Here is a 16,523-nt window from a genome sequence, read left to right as displayed (position 1 = left end):
CTATCATTTATACAAACACATATGATAAAAAAGTAATATCTTTTTTATTCTTCTAACCAAAAATAATCATAGAGACTTTTTTTAATACGAAATACAAAAGCGCCAAGAAGTGGAACACGTCTGCTTTTAGAAAACAAGAAAAAAAACACGTTTACTTTTGAAAATAACCTTGAATCCACAAGGGTTTCTTGAATTCACAAGGAGAAAGGACTCTGGAATCCGCCAGAAAATAAAGAAACCAAAAGTCTGAATTTTATTGATTGAATAATTATTTTAAAAAACGTTTAAAGATTTAGGGACCTATTTAAGGGTTCAGTAAAACTCGATAGACAAGAAAATATATTCTAAAATAACTCTTAATAAATACCTAATCATGACAAAATCAAATTTGACTTCAAAAGCATTAAAAACACTTTAAAAACAAGGAAATAAATGTCTTAAACTTAAAATAACGAAAATTACATAAAAAAACCAAATATAATAAATTACAGAAATTAATGTAAAGATTTTGTCCTACATCTTTTTTTGAGAAGAGATTTTAATATTTCATGAGAATTGAAGTGTTACACTTTTTTTTGTTTTTAATAGAAATGGTTAAAAAACTTTTGAGGGGATATGTTTACACGAGAAACCACAATGAATTTTATAGAATTCTCCCAAAGATATATGACGCTGATTTTACCGCAGGCTTTAACCGGTGCATAAATTGGTAGTTCTTTCGTACACGTCTCTAATTGTTGTCACTCTCAGAAAGACTTCGACATGTGAGAGTAAACTTGTCACCTGAATTGAAACTGTTTGTATATGCCTAAATGGTAACACTGACCTTAGTCAATAAGCAAACATAGGAAGGACAAACAATTCTACAACGCGGGAATTTAATGCGAAAATATTAGAAAATTACCTATTTTGCTGAATTTACTACTTGTATGCAAAGTAGGGTCGTGGCCCTGAGTGGCCAAGTGGACAGCAAAGTAAGACAAATGTCGGTTACTCTTGTATTCTTCAACAACGCATATCATGCCTCAACCGGTAAGCAAATAAGGAAGATGAGATGATGATGATGATGAGTGCGCCTGCTGCTGCGTGAGTGGTCACTGCTTCCCACGTTGTGCAGAGAAGAAAAATATTAAGACCACAATAACAAATTACACATTTTTTGCCATGATTGACTCAATGGGAAGTTATGGGCAATGAAACCATATGTTACTTTTGCCGCTCATAATTTGTCACAAATGGGCAAAACTTAGATGTGCTGATTTTTAGATTTTTTTTTTTTTTTTTCAGTTATTTGATTGTACTTTATTAAAAATATATTTCCTTCGTATGAAAAAAAACACATGGCTAAATAGAGTCCTTAAATAGAACTTAAGTCCATAAATGTTTTTTGAAATAATTATTCAATCAATACAATTCAGACTTTTTTATCTTTTTATTTTCGGGTGGATTTCATACCATTTTTTCTTCTTTTCTAGAAATAAACTGTTCTGTTTCTAGAATTAGTCCACATCATTTTTCATAATAAATTACATAATTTTTACCATAATTGACTCAAGTGACAAGTTGTGAGCAATAAAACCATGATTCTAGCATTTTTGGGTAAAGAATGGAGAGATTTTTAAGCAAGCAAAACCCCACTCCACCACAACTCACACTCCCAATAAGCTTACACCCTTCAAAAAGGCCAGAAAATTTTTAAAAACTTGAAAGATTGTCACAAGCTCACATGCAAGGGCAGCCCAAAATTTGTCAGATGGACCCCACGGTGTTCACTCTCTCAATATCTTACCTGGCGGCAACCATGCATTTGCAGTTTCCCATTCTGTGGAGCCAGGAACGTGTCTTCCACCTCCCTTATGCCGCGCGTACCGTTTCTACCACTTTCCCTCACTGACGAGGCTTTAAAAAGCACACTTCTCTCTTTCTTTTTCTCTACACACAACAAACACACACCCTCTCTTAGGCTCTATCAAGAAAAGTAACTAGGCAATTACCCAAATCACTCTCTGCGAACTGTTCAAAAGCAAGGGCCTTACCCTAGAGGCATTCAAAAAAAAGGCCTCGGTTTCCTTTCACAATCTCACACACTCTCTTTCTCTGCCTTTTGAATTTTTTGCTGGGTCCCTGAGTCTGCAAATCCAGCAAACCCCCAACTCGGGGTTGTGATTATTAAATCTTAAGCAAGCAGCAAAGCAAACCACTCCATCACTTTCGGCCATCAAAAACCCCTCATACCCTTCTTTCATCATAATATAGCTTTTTTTCTCTAGACATGGCTGAGAGTTTAGACGACGGTGAGTTTTGGCTCCCACCTGAGTTCCTTACTGATGACGACTTAGCCACGGAAAAGTATGAAACGGAAACTCATGAGGCCACGAAGGGTGGTCTTCTTTCTTACGAGGTCCCATATATGGGATTTGGGTCTTTTGGGACTTCGTCGGATCTCAGTTCTCCGGTTGAGTCCGTGGTCGGTTCGAGCGAGACAGAAAGTGACGAAGAGGACTATCTCGTTGGCTTGACTCGTCAAATGGCTCGCTCAACACTCGCCGACCCTGCTTTTTCGTCTGACAAGTCCAAGGTATATTGAGAAAAAAAAAACATTCTGTGCTTTACTATTCTTATACTAACACTGTATTTATTTTTTGTGGGGTTTCTGATTTGGGTCTCATTTTTTGCAGGCTTGGGTTGTGTCCGGTTCGCCACAATCGACCCTATGTGGGTGCAGGCAGGGCTCGAGCAACGGAAGTCCGAACGGCCCTTCTCAGGTCTCGAACCCAGCGGCGACTTGGGATCTGCTTTACGCTGCAGCAGGGGAAGTGGCTAGGATGAGAACGAGTGAAGAGATGCAGAGTCTCAACCATGGCAGAGGAGGTCTATTTGGTCCACCAAGGAAACTCCAACCCTCTCCAATCACTGTTCCAGTCAAGAACAACTCCAACGCAGACGTTGGATTTTTATCTCGCCAATCACTTTCTCACCAGCAGTTGCAAGTACTCTCTCATATCCATACTTTCTTGGCGCTTGTTAGCGTTTTAATCAGGAAATCACTGCTTCTTATCTTTGTCGATTATTGATTGGAGTTTTGTGTGATTTTGTTAGCAGTTTCAGCAGCTGAGACACCAGCAGATGATTAAGCAACAGGGCTCCTCGGCGGTATGGGGGGGACAAGCCAAAGCGAGTGGAAGATACCAACAGAGACAGACTCAGCAAGTGGTCCAGAACCAGAACAGAGCAAGGACAAGCACCGAGTTCGTTGGTGGCAGAAATGGTCATCCTCTGGGTTTGTCACCATCTGCATGGCCTCCTCTGCAACAAGCTCAGCAGCAGCAACAACCACCACCACCACAGAATCTGCACAATGGGTCTGCCATGAGAGCTGTCTTTCTTGCAAACCCAGGTGGTAAAAGAGAGAGCGCTGGCACCGGTGTGTTCTTGCCTCGCCGAGTTGATAGTCCATCAGATACTCGCCGAAAGCTAGGTCCAGATTCTCTCTCACACTTCTTTTTACTCTGGGGCTTTGCTGGTCTCAAATTCGTTTATTGCTTTGTATTTCATTTTTATCAGATCTGGTTATGGTTGTAAGTACTGTTATTTTACTGATTATTTTGGCTAAATCTTTACAGGGTGTTCGACTGTTTTACTCCCAGCGAGAGTGGTGCAGGCACTGAACTTGAACGTGGAGGACATGATGGTTGGTCAGCCCCAAGTTCAGTCTCGTTTTAGTGCAAATTGTACTCCAGACACTGGTATATGAGTTGCTCTTTATTTCAAGCTTGTTTTGCTCATAAGCAGTATTGTCTTGTTTTTTACTCACTGTTTTTTTGTTCTTTTTTGTGTTTTTCCTTATTAATTGGTAATAGATGCTGTTGCTATAAGGCTAAGGAGTAACAATGCTATGCCTCACCATCAAAGGCGCAACCTACGGCCGCAGCAAGAAATGAACCATGAGATCCGGCTACCGCAGGAGTGGACTTACTGACCAAAATGACTTGGATTTGGTACCAGCTGGGTCCTACATTAATTTCGTTGCCTTTTCTTGGGAGTTTTTAGGAAAGGAAAAAGATTTGAAAGATTTTAGTTTTTTGCCATAGGGATAGTTCTCATAGTATAAAGAAAAACAAGTTTGAAGAAAGAAAATGAAACGGTGACAATGAAAGAAGAGAAGAAAACAAAGGTTTTTTGGGTTAGTCTAGATGGTAATAAATGTCTACTTTAAGGAAAGTGAAACGAAATGATGCTACAGCTTGTGCTCGGTTGGTTGGGCTCAGGGAACGAGGACAATGGTGGATGGTTTTTACTTTTTATTTTTATTTTATTTATTTTTTGTTTTTAGTATTTCGGGAAATAAGGCGTTGTGGGAAACAATTGGGGGGGTTGGGTACATGTTTTTGTTTTAGTGAATTACTACTACAAATTGAAATGATGCGGTTTGTCCCTCGAATTTGATTCCTACCTGTCAGCCCAACCAAATACAGTCGAGTAATAATAAATGGATTTATTATTTTTGCCCATTTTACTTTCTACCCCGCTGTCTATCATTATGTACATTTATTATATACTTGTTTTCTGGATTTTCCAGGAAAATTAATAGCTAGGAACTACCTATATAAATTTTTGCATAATTACATGGTTGTAGGATGAATCTGGACTTGCTTATTAAAAATAAAAAACAAAAAACAAAAAAAGAATCTGGACTTTGTACAGGGGAAATACCTATATAATGCTGTGTTGGCCAGAGAGGTTGGATTGTAGTTGGCGGCCACTATTTAGTTTCTTTGAGTTTTGACCATTGTTGTTGTTGTTGTAAGGCGTTGATTTTATTTTATTTTTATTGAGCAACGTGCGGTCGTGGTTTAACTGTTTTAAGTATTAATTAGGAGGAAGGAGTGAGTAGACTAATAAATAAATAGTATGTTCTAAGATTAAAAATTATGCGGTGGTGACTCTTTTTTTTTTAATATACCCTAGAAGAAAAGTGAGTAAAAAAGGTCAAGCACCTTTTCTTTTCCCCGAGGTGTGGCAGCTGGATTTTCAGTTTCTTCTGTACCAAGTTTGGTTCTTTAATTTTGTAATTAATCTCATTTTGCTATGTAATTATTCCATTATTTGTCAAGTGTCTTCTAATTCTATCAAATAAATTTTTATTTTTTTCAGGTGTTTCGACTTAAATTTTTGGTTTTTGTCGTGATTATTACATTAAGGGTCTGTTTGGATATAGCTGAAAATTGAAACTAAAAACTGAAAAATGCTGTAACAAAATAATTTTTAAATGTGAATAGTATCGTGGGATCTATTTTTAATGAAAAAGTTGTTGAAAAGTGAAATTTGTGGATTTGTGAACAGTACACGATGTGCTGTGATTGGTTGAAACAAATTGAAAAAGTCAAAATTTGTGGTTATTGTTTATTTAACAGTATATGAACAGTAATTGTAGCACTCAAAAAGCTCAAAAACGCGTGAAAAAAAAAAAAAAAAAAAAAGGAAAACGCAGATGCAAAAAAAGGGAAAATACAGACACAAACGCTCTATCCAAACATAGCCTAAATATATAGTAGTTAAAAGAAATTTTTAATGGTTTATTTAAATTGAAAGGGAGTGAAAGCGAATAGAGTACAATTGGCTAGGCTAAATTTACTATACTCTGATTCAAATAAACTATAAAAAACTTACGCTTTGTTAAATAAGTCTATTTGAAAAAAAAAAAAAAAAAAAAAAGAAGAAGTTAATCCAAATACCCGTGGGTGAGAAAAAACAAAGTGTGAAATAGAGTAATGATTAAAAAAAAAAAAATCGAGTGGTGTGGGTGTGTGACTCGTGAGTGAGAAGTGAGAACTGAGGCTTAGCTTAGGAGGGAAGCATCTTTGATTTTAAGACGTAGTAGTGAGCTATTAAAGGCTACCGACACGTGGATTGTTCCTACGCGTCGAGCAACCTTTATTTTTTCTTTGTGGTCTATTTTTTTCCTATCTTTGCTTTATTCATGAGCAAATTTTGTTGGAGTATTATATGTGTGTATTTTGGCTGAAACACTCTATCAAGAGACTCGTGTGTGTATCAGGGTTCAGAGGTAACGGGTGAGATCAACAACAGCTGTTGCTTTCAACAGCGCATGGCCAGCATGCTTTTCTCTTTTCTTTTCTTTTTTTTTTCTTTTTTTTTTTTTTCTGACTTTTTGATTTTTTTTTGGCAATTGGCCAAACACGCTTCGTTGCGGCAAAGGGTGGCTCGGGAGTGGGCAAGAGCAACCAAAAAGGTCCGTGGCTATGCCACCTTTTGTAACTTGAACCACACATGCCACCCACTAAGGTGTTTGGGTTTGGTAACTCGCATTTATTAATTTTGAAATTTGCAGGATTGAGTTTTTTATAATCAATCTTAGTAGAATAATATTTTGCTTAAACATAATGGGATTTAACAATAAATAAAAATTTCTTACTAGATAATGCCCAAAATGCATCCACTACCACCAACACCCAAAAAAAAAATTCCCTGTTCCTTTAAATTCTAACCATCATTCCAAGCTAGCATAATTTGGTGAACCGTTCAACGTTGATTTTGTCATAGGCCACAATCAATAATATTAATTTTGCCAAGAATCACAAAACCCTCAGAGAGGCTATAGGACGACATCATCGGTAACAAATCAACAATGGTTTCCAAATGGAGGGATTAAAAAAGAAAGAAATGGAAAGGAGGATATAAAGAAAATGAGAATGTATAATAATTTTGAGAATCATCCTTTTTTTTTTTTTTTTGGTTGTAAAATGTATTTTGGAAACCATATACAATATAATAAAATTTGAAAGAAGTCGTAGTTATACTAAGTGGTTATTTACATTTTGCACAAGTTTCTACACTTTTTAACAATTAAGACAGTTTACTATTGATTAAACTATATTCTGAATAGTTTACTAATCTCTACATATAACTCTATTACCTAAATTCCACGAAAATTAAAATTCCACCTCAACTAAAATTTTATTACCAAAAGTTTTAAGTAATATACTGAATTATCAAGATAATTTACAATAAATTAAATTCTATTATCAATACTTTTTTTTTTTTTGATAAACATTCTATTATCAATACTTTACTTTATATAAAACTTGATTACTAAATTTTAAGAAATTTTAAATTAAGTATAAGTAATTTTACTAATATAAGTTTCAAGTAATTTAAAATAAATTTAATATTTATTATTATATTATAATTTTACATTTTAATATATTGAAACCTACACACTACAAATTATGCTTGCGTATTACCATATACTTTTAGCGTAATGGTCACTCTACAAGTATAAATTGTAGAGTATAAATTCTTGTGAGATGGAAGGGTAAAGGTTAAGATATAAATATCCATGAAAGTGTTTCATATACATATATACTAAAATTAGTTTAGAGTAAATTTTTATTTCAAAAAAAAAATTAATGTTTTCTTTTTAGTTTTTCTCATGTCATTCACTCATTATTAATATCCTTTTGATTTATTTGCATATAGTATTTTTTTTATAACATTTTTGCATAGAGTGTAAGTCATGCATCGTGCAAAAATATCTACTACTTTACTTTAAAGCTCAGTTAACAAAAAAAATTAAAAGATAAAGAGCCATCTAGCTTTTGGAGAAAAACAAAAATTCAAATCTCCCATCCTTTATCAATGCAATAGGATTATTAAATAGTAACTATAGGATTATTAAAGAAAAACACGCACATCAAAAAGTTTGGGTTAGTGAACTCTACGCGTATAATTGGGCAGTTGGGATTGTACTATTCACGTCAGTTGATGTGTACTTTAGTGGTGGTGGACGTGCGATGCATGTTTCCTGGGTGTGTTTCGGTTTGACTTGGTCTTTGGTCATGCCCAAATCCATTTGGCTCTAATCGTGATTCGTCGTCATCCTTGTATTTGTATTTGTTTTCTTTTTCTTGTCACTCGATTAATTTTGAGAAGTAACGCCCTAATTTCAAGTGACTGGTTTAATAGTTCTTAATGCCTCGTAGCAAGGACAGACTCAGAATTTTTGAGTTAGGAAGTTGTAAGTTTAAGTAAAAAAAATACATTTGTGTTACATTAGTTGTAAAATAGAGGAGAGGGTCCAAATATAACATTGTAACGAAAATTTCTCTCTCTCTCTTTCTACTAGGGGGGCTTGAGTCTCACTTAGTTCTGTACTTACCTCGTAATTTCCATATGATTCTAAAGTTCAAAATCTCTTATTAGCATATTGGAGTCATTCAAACATTTAAAATTTGTATGAATGCAGCAGTTCGCTTTAGTTTTTATTTAAAAACTATTACATACCCTGGACATAGTGTTACAAAACTGAAAAAGTGACTTTAACATAAAATTTCAGTTTAAAAACTAGGTGATAGTGTGTAAACATAGGTTGTGTGTAACAACGAGCACTAGCATTGAAAAATGCTATCCTATACTATTATACCATCCCAAAAAGCCACTTTATTACTTATACCATCCCATTTTACAATACCTCCCACATCCTAAAACTCTATTCTTATTAAAATATTATTCTTTAATCTTTTTTTATTATTTCTTTTTAACCAATTTTTTTTTCAGTTCTACTTTCCTAGGCTTTCCAACCGTTTCTTTTTTTTTCCTCAGCCTCCCTCAACCTCTAGCACCAGCTCCTCTCACAGAACCACACAGACCCATCAACAGAGCCACACACAGCCACACACAAACCATCAAACCAAAGCCAACAACGGCCACCACACCCACCACCGATCAGAAACCACACCGCCGATTTGAAACCCAGCCCATTTGAAACTCACCGGAGCAAACCCATTCAAAAAATATCATCAACCCACCACTGATCAACCCACAACCCAACCACTACCCAAACACGACCCAAACCTCGGACCCAACCACCACCCACAACCCCTTTAAGCACCGGTCATAGCCACAAAAAAAAAAAAAAAAAAAAAAAAAAAACAGAAAACCAACACAGTGACCCACACACAGCCACACACAAACCATCAAACCAAAGCCAACAACGGCCACCACACCGCCGATTTGAAACCCACCGGAGCAAACCCATTCAAAAAATATCATCACCGGAGCTACCAATGATCCACCCACCGATCAACAAATCTACCGTTTCAAACCGATCCACCCACCGATCAACCCAACCGATCCACCCACCAAACCCAGCTCGCCAATCGACGATGAGAGATGAACAAACCCACCGGTGATCATTGGTAGCTCTGCCGATTTGAAACCCACCGGAGCAAACCCATTCAAAAAATATCATCACCGGAGCTACCAATGATCCACCCACTGATCAACATCTACTGTTTCAAACCGATCCACCCACCGATCAACCCAACCGATCCACCCACCAAACCCAGCTCGACGATCAACAACACCCACCACACCCACGAGCCAAACACCGGACCCACAACCCAACCATGACCCAAACATCGGACCCACAACCCAAACACCGGACCCAACAGAGAAGGAAGAGAGAAGGAAGAGAGAGCAGAGGTTGTGTTTGGGTCGGGTCCGTAGAGAGGAAAGAGCAGAGATGGAGAAAAGAGAAGAGAAAGAAGAGAGAGAAAAGAATTGTGGGCTGTGAGGAAAAAAACGGACTGAATAAAATATATATATATTTTTTAACATTGTGCTACAGTACAATTCTAAGTTTAGAATTGTACTGTAGCACTATTGCAAAAATTTTTACAATAATATGGTTTAGCATTATTTGATACAAGTGATTTTGTCCTCTAAAATGTTTAAAATGTCTTAAATATGCCATTCGCACTTTTCAATGCTAGTGCTCATTAATCCCCATTCTTAAATTTTTTCTTTTCTAATTTAGCCCACAAATAATGTTTTGCAATCATATACTAATTTTCTTATCTGTCATCAATATCAGGACAGGAAACAAAGGTACGATTCCTTCACGTGTTCTTAGTAGCCGCATGCCTAGTAGGATATCTTTTGAGTGGGAATTCATGTCCAGAGTTGATCTCTTGCAGTAGTTGAAGTTAAGTCACATCACTTTCAAATTTAAATATACAAATTATTTTCCTAAAATAAAATCAAATTTTTTTTATAAAAATTATAATACCCGGATTCAATTAAGAAAAATAAAAATTTTAGTAAAAACTAAAATAGGGAAGTTTGATAATTTTGCTTGGGTTATTAGTAATACAAATACCTCAGGTGTCAGGTCATCAACAACAACAGCACAATTTTAATCTCAAATTTTTAAGGTAGGCTATGAACTTTTAACAAATTATACAGGTACAAATAACTTGTTAACTTTTAAGCTCGTTAGTTATTTCTGACTCAAATAAAATTTAAGAGAGGAAAACAAAAGCTAATTAACCTTATTTTTTGAAAAGGAGAGAGATTTTTTTGATTATAACATGCCTATGGTTTTCCAAGACGTGACCTCCATATTGATATCGGGAGCGAGCTTTGTAGAGTACGAAAAGATTTGTCCTGATGGTGAAGCTGGTATTGGCCTATTGTTAACACTGTAATGGGGACTGTCATGATCATACTTTAGATTAAGTTCTAGGATCCTCAAGACATGTTTGGGCTTCATTATATTTTAGGACTTTTTAAGAATCACGTTTAATTTTAAAGCGAAGGAACTGCGATAGTGATCATTTCAAAGATTTTAGTTAATTAATTTTTAAGTTAATAGTATCATTTTTATAGATTAGTGCAATTGGGTGGTATAATTGATTTGAGGTGAGATTTACGGATTTTTTTTGGAGAAATAAACACATACACACAAGGAAGAAGGAATAAGATTTTAATACAAAACACATTAAAAACTCCACTCAAAACTCATAGTAGATTTTAAAGAATGGTGTGACAAATTATACTACACATAACACTTTTTCAAGCAATGTACATTAGACAATTACCCTTTAAAAAAAAAAACAAAAACAAAATACACACACACTAGGGGGAGAAAATGAGGTTTTTATACAAAAACATACCACAAATTTTCAATCAAAAGTCATAGTAGGTTTTAAAGAATGGTGGGGGCAAGTTATACTGAGCATTCACATTGGGTGTACTAAAATGTTATTTTAGAACCCCAAATACCAAAAAAGACTTCTCTTTTTTTTTGGGTAAAAGAAAAATGGGGGGATTTATGGTTATGTTACACCCCCGGGCAAGGCGCCGCAAGGATTAACCGACGTGTGGGAGGGTCAACTCCCACCTAGGATGCCCACCAACGGAAACCTGTGGCAGCGGGACTCGAACCTAGGTGTGGTGCACGAAGCGCCTGAGCCTTACCCACTCAGCCAAGCCCCCGTTGGCCCAAAAAAAGACTCTACATCCGATGAACTAAACATTTTTTCCAATTTTTTATTCAACTCTCTCTCTCTCTCTCTCTCTCTCTCTCTCTCTCATGCATAAAGAAATAATAAATAATAAGGAAAAAGAAAAAAAAATTAAATGAAGTGGTAAAAGAATAGATTATGGGATGTATGGTGTATTGTTAAATAGTATATGAAAAAGACAAAGTAGCTTTTTGGTATGCTAAATGCTAAATGTACGGCACCTAACGCCCAAGTTCATATTGGGCATTTGACCATGAATCAATGATATGGGCCAAAGATCCAACCTTCACATCAACAAGAGTCCTGGCCCAAACCCACGAATTGCTGCTAATGTGAACTGAGTGTTGTTCGGACCCTTAGAAGGCGGATTGCGTATACCCTGCTCACAAGGTGCTCGGGAAACCATTTCCGGGCACTATGCATATGCTCGGTCACATTGCTCGGGCACATTGCCGTTTAAGTGCCCGGTAGAACCTTAAGAAACTCCGCTGCCGAACACATTAACGGAAGTGGGAACCATTTCCAAAGCCACTCGTATCTAAAAATCCACTTAAGCCCATTGACATTGGACCCTTCTTTGCACTAAGGGAGAAAATAATGATGATCATCCCATTAATGAAGGCTATAAATAGGAGAAATGAATGGATAGTGGGGGGATGCAATTTTGAGGAAAGAAAAGAATAAGGGAGACAAAGAGGAGATAACATTAAGAGAGAGGGGGAAAAGTGTTTACATTGGGTCCCTTAGCTTTGGACCACCCAAGGTAGGATACCTAGACCCACCATACAAGTAAATTGTGAGCCCAAATAGTGGTTTGGCCCAGCAAGCCCGTCTATGGTGTCTACACTAAAATTTTTAAAACTCCAAATGTGAATGGTGAAGGGAAAGTTTAAAGATTACATTTTTCTATATTTTATTTTTTAAATGTTGTTCCTGAGAACATAAATTAATAAATAAATTACAATTCATAATTTATAAAATAATAATTTAGATAATTATATTTCACCATAAAATAGAAAGAAAATTAGGAGATAGTACCACGTTGGTATTTTTCATAATATCTTATAACATGATAAATAAAATTACCATCAATTCCATGAGTTTTAGGTGGTGAAGTTAAGGCACGAATCAAGTTGCTCTCTTGAGATGATAAACTATCTATGAAGTTTTTCGATATAGTAGACTAGCAATTATGCGTGCTGCCCCCACGATACAACAAGCCTAGCCATCCACTGTATATCTTTTCAAAGTCTACACCACTTATAATAGTAGGATAAGAAGCTATTCATAGTATTTATTTTTACCCATAATAAAGTATACACAAAATAATAGTATTTTTTTTTAAGGATAAAAAAGATAAACATATATTTATTGGAATGGTAAACATATATTTAGCATGCTCTCAAATTAAATTGGGTGACAAAGTGTGAGCAAAGATAACAAAAAGGAATAGTATTATGTCTTATAATTCCTTGACCACGTGTATATATATTAGTGTGTTTTTTTTTTTTTTTTTTTTGATTGAGGAAAGTGTGTGTATATATATGTATTAGGTTTTTAAAAAAAAATATAATATATATATATATATATTAGTTTTTTTTTTGAGAGAAATATATATATTAGTTAAGTGGGAAACTTCATGACATTGCTTAGTACTGGTTAGTGATCAAAATAAATTCAGACATTATTTTTCTCCAATAAAGCAACGATTAAAACAAATTGAATAGTAATAAAAATGCATAGCCATCAATAACAGATTTAAAAGCCATTAACCATTAATAATGCTACAGCCACAAGGCTTACCATTTAATTCAATGGTTAAACTGATTCGTTGCATTGTTGTCAAATTTGTTTCAATGAAATTAACTTCAACCAAAAGAAGCAATGTTTAAAACCATAGTGAATAAAACTGTACTAACGTTCACAAAGTTTGCCACATAAGGCAAAGTCAAATACAAGTAATTCATGAATATTTAATACTTTATCAATATAGTTAATATTGGTAAGAATTGCTATTTGGCACCAATATGTAAGATACGTTTTTTAAACAAAGAATAATGTTCCTATAAAAAAAAAAAACGAATAATGTAAATTAATTTACATTAGTGGGTAGAGAAGCAAATTTTGCTAGACATGTATTAGCTACGTGGTCTTTGTTGAACAACTCTTTTGGTTCTTTTGTGTCGGTAATTGAAGCTGAGGATCATATTCTACTGTATAGTCGCTTTTTTTTTTTGGTGTTAATAAAAACTTCTGGTTCATTAAAAAAATAAAAATTAATGGGGCAATTTTTCCAAGGAGAACAGAGCGGGGATAGGTATAGTGGTCTGTAATTTAGAGGGCTTGATTAGAACTGGGTCTTCAATATGTGATGGTTGAGGGTGACTCAGAGATTATTATTTGCAACATTATAAACTCTGATTTGTCCTTAGCTTTACATGGACACTTAATTCAAGATGTGAAATTTCTAGTTTCTCATTTTTCATGTATTAATTTCTCCCATGTATGCTGTCAAGGGAATGCAGTAGCTCATTCCTTCGCTAGAAGGGAAATTTTATCGCCCAATTTGCTTGTCTAGATGGAAGATGTGCTACTAAATATTTATCATGTAATTTAGGCTGATTTGGCCTCTTTGGTTTAATGAAATTGACATATTTCTTCTAATAAAAATAATGATGTAAATTAATGTGAGTAATACTAAATTAAATTATTCAACATATGGATAGCATAAATTGGCAATGAATACTTGTCGATTATATATTCAATATTTAGAATAAAATTCTCAGATAAAAAAAATATTTAGAATAAAAAATAATACTTTTTCTAAAAATACTCCAACATTAAATATTCATTTATCTTTGCTTATAAATTTTTATATAATTATTTTAGCTAAATTTATTTAAAAAATAAAACTACAATTTATTCCTTATTGAAATATTATTAATTTATTTGATTCAATTAGCTTCTTCAGAAGGTTTCTGTGTCATTTGAACTTGGATCAGGCTTTGATTATGATTTGGACCCCATGCATTACAAATTACCGGTCAACTTGAAACTACCACTTTAATTTTTGAGAGATAGTCAATGAAGTTTTTATTTGTTATTGAATTGAAGTACTCTAAATTTTTTTTTATTGAACTTTAATAAGATCTTGTTCAATTAGTCTAGCTAGTCACAATTGATGTTCATTGCAATTGTTTAAAATCACAAATTGATCAAATACACATATTTGATGCTGGACTCAATACACAGTTACACACCCAGTTTGAGACATCACACAACCATTTATTACTTGCCATTGGAGGCCATCAAGAAACAAATTTCTTCCCAACAGAATAGGTCTCCAAGAAGGAGAGCTACAGCCAACAAGTCTCACGCTGGACATGTAAAAACGAATTTTTAGGATAATAACTGATTCTAAGCATTTAAGCCCAAACAAAGTTTGGGTTCTGCCACAGATGCCACAGTTGATCTATAAGAGAAGAAATGGACCTCCAAGTCGGATTGAGATTTGATACGATATGCTATTGCACTTCTATAAAGAGAAGAAATGGAGCTCCAAGTTGGATTGAGATTTAGTGTAATTATAGACAAGTATGCTATTGCATCGTGCAATTAACCATTAGGATGTGAAATGTAAAAGTGATGATAAAAAGGTGAAGGTTAATTAATTAATTTTTTTTATTCAAAATTAAGATTAAAAGTGACTTTTGCAACTCTTAATCTCAATCATTAATTTCCTATATTATATGGTGCGATGCAGTAGTTCTAGTTATTGTACTGAATCCTAAATCCAATCCCTCCAAGTCTAGAAGTTTGCATGAAAGGAAATAGAAGAGGTGACTGACTTCATTAAAGTAGTGTAGAAAGGTTTTTTGATTACCAAACTTCTCTTTTTAATTTTTTTTTTTTGAAAGGGAATAACACAGATGATGCCTTAAGGTGGCGTTTGGAATGGGAAAATTCACATTATTCCTGACATCTAGATTTTTGAAAATATGATATTTTATAATCTGGATGTCTAGGAATGTAATTATTCCTATGTTTGGTTTAATTAGGAATCTAATAAGATTTCTAAAAATGTGAGCTATAGTGTTTGATTTTTTCCTAGAAATCCTAATTGAATTATTTATTTTTCACATTCTATCCTTAGATTTGTAAATCCAATATAAGTCTTTTTTAACAAAAAATAATAATAATCTTCCTCTAAATAAATAATAAAAAACAAAATATGAACTAAAAATTATGACAAATTTATTAAAACTATAGTCTAAAAGAAGAAAAGATGAATATATTAATAGAGTTATCTATCCTGTTTATGTTGTTTTGACGGAAAGAGATAATGTTGTTTTGGCAAGAAGAGATAAAGATAAAAGAAAATATATTAATGAATTGTTTTATATTTTATCTTAATTGCTTAAATGATAATGAAAATAGTTAAAATTGTCAATTTATAAAAAATACAATTTTCTTTAAGTTTGGAAATCTAGAAACCCACCTATTTTAAAAGGAATCCACATTCCCTAATGTAATTTACAACCAAATATGAAAATTTTTAAACATTCTTAAAAATCTTAAAATATTATCCTGTACCAAACGCAACATAAATATATTAACTTAAAAAATATTTTTGAAAACTTTTTAAGAAAAAAAATTTTAATTTTTTTGACAAGTTTTTATTTTTCTTATAAAGTAGAGTCGAAATTTTTTTAAGTAATTTATTAATAGTTATTTTAAAAACACTGGTTAATAAAATTATTATTTAAATAATAATTAAAAATACTATTACAATTTAGGCTGAATCACTTTGTGCTAGGTCAACTAGCTGTCACCTTGATCTCTAAAAAAAAAACTACTGCCGGTCATCACGTCCATAGTACTTTTTAAATTTTATTTATTTATTTATATATTATCAATAAATAATAGACTGGGTGCCATGCACCAAATCTTTATCAGTCAAATCATGGCAACAATGATGCTACCCATTGACAGGGTACTAACGAATGCTATTTGCTAATAAGGTGGGCATGAGCATGAGCATAACATATCCTGCATCCATGCATGTGACATCAATCAATCAAACATCAAACTACTCCATTTGCCGTTTTGGTCCTGTAGCTTGACTACTTTTCCTCAATCGGCGCCAATGACTCATTTGTTTTTAACTTTTTTCTTTTCTTTATGATTAATAAACGC

At 34.0% G+C, this 16,523-nt stretch overlaps 1 protein-coding gene across 2 annotated transcripts; it reads left to right on the top strand.

The window, feature by feature from the left end:
• Positions 1-1,815: 1,815 nt before the first annotated feature.
• LOC115953770 lies at positions 1,816-4,511 on the top strand. 2 transcript variants are annotated; one of them, XM_031071566.1, is made up of 5 exons: positions 1,816-2,578; positions 2,679-2,990; positions 3,103-3,478; positions 3,624-3,746; positions 3,861-4,511. In XM_031071566.1, exons 1-5 carry the CDS (start codon positions 2,273-2,275, stop codon positions 3,977-3,979), a joined length of 1,236 nt encoding a protein of 411 aa, XP_030927426.1. In that variant the 5' UTR covers positions 1,816-2,272; the 3' UTR covers positions 3,980-4,511. The 2 variants fall into 2 exon arrangements, with proteins under 2 accessions (XP_030927426.1, XP_030927425.1); XM_031071565.1 differs by having other exon boundaries at positions 1,958-2,578; positions 3,100-3,478.
• Positions 4,512-16,523: the final 12,012 nt, after the last annotated feature.

Source organism: Quercus lobata, chromosome 7 (assembly GCF_001633185.2).
Source record: "Quercus lobata isolate SW786 chromosome 7, ValleyOak3.0 Primary Assembly, whole genome shotgun sequence".
Taxonomy (NCBI): Eukaryota; Viridiplantae; Streptophyta; class Magnoliopsida; order Fagales; family Fagaceae; genus Quercus; species Quercus lobata.
Note: the sequence above shows the minus strand (reverse complement) of the source record. Positions and strands in the feature narration are given on the sequence as shown.

Coding starts and splice junctions, on each gene's coding strand:
- LOC115953770 (XM_031071565.1), top strand. CDS start 2,273: ATGGCTGAGAGTTTAGACGACGGTGAGTTTTGGCTCCCACCTGAGTTC. Junction 2,579..2,678: donor TTTCGTCTGACAAGTCCAAG/GTATATTGAGAA, acceptor CATTTTTTGCAG/GCTTGGGTTGTGTCCGGTTC. Junction 3,479..3,623: donor AGATACTCGCCGAAAGCTAG/GTCCAGATTCTC, acceptor AAATCTTTACAG/GGTGTTCGACTGTTTTACTC.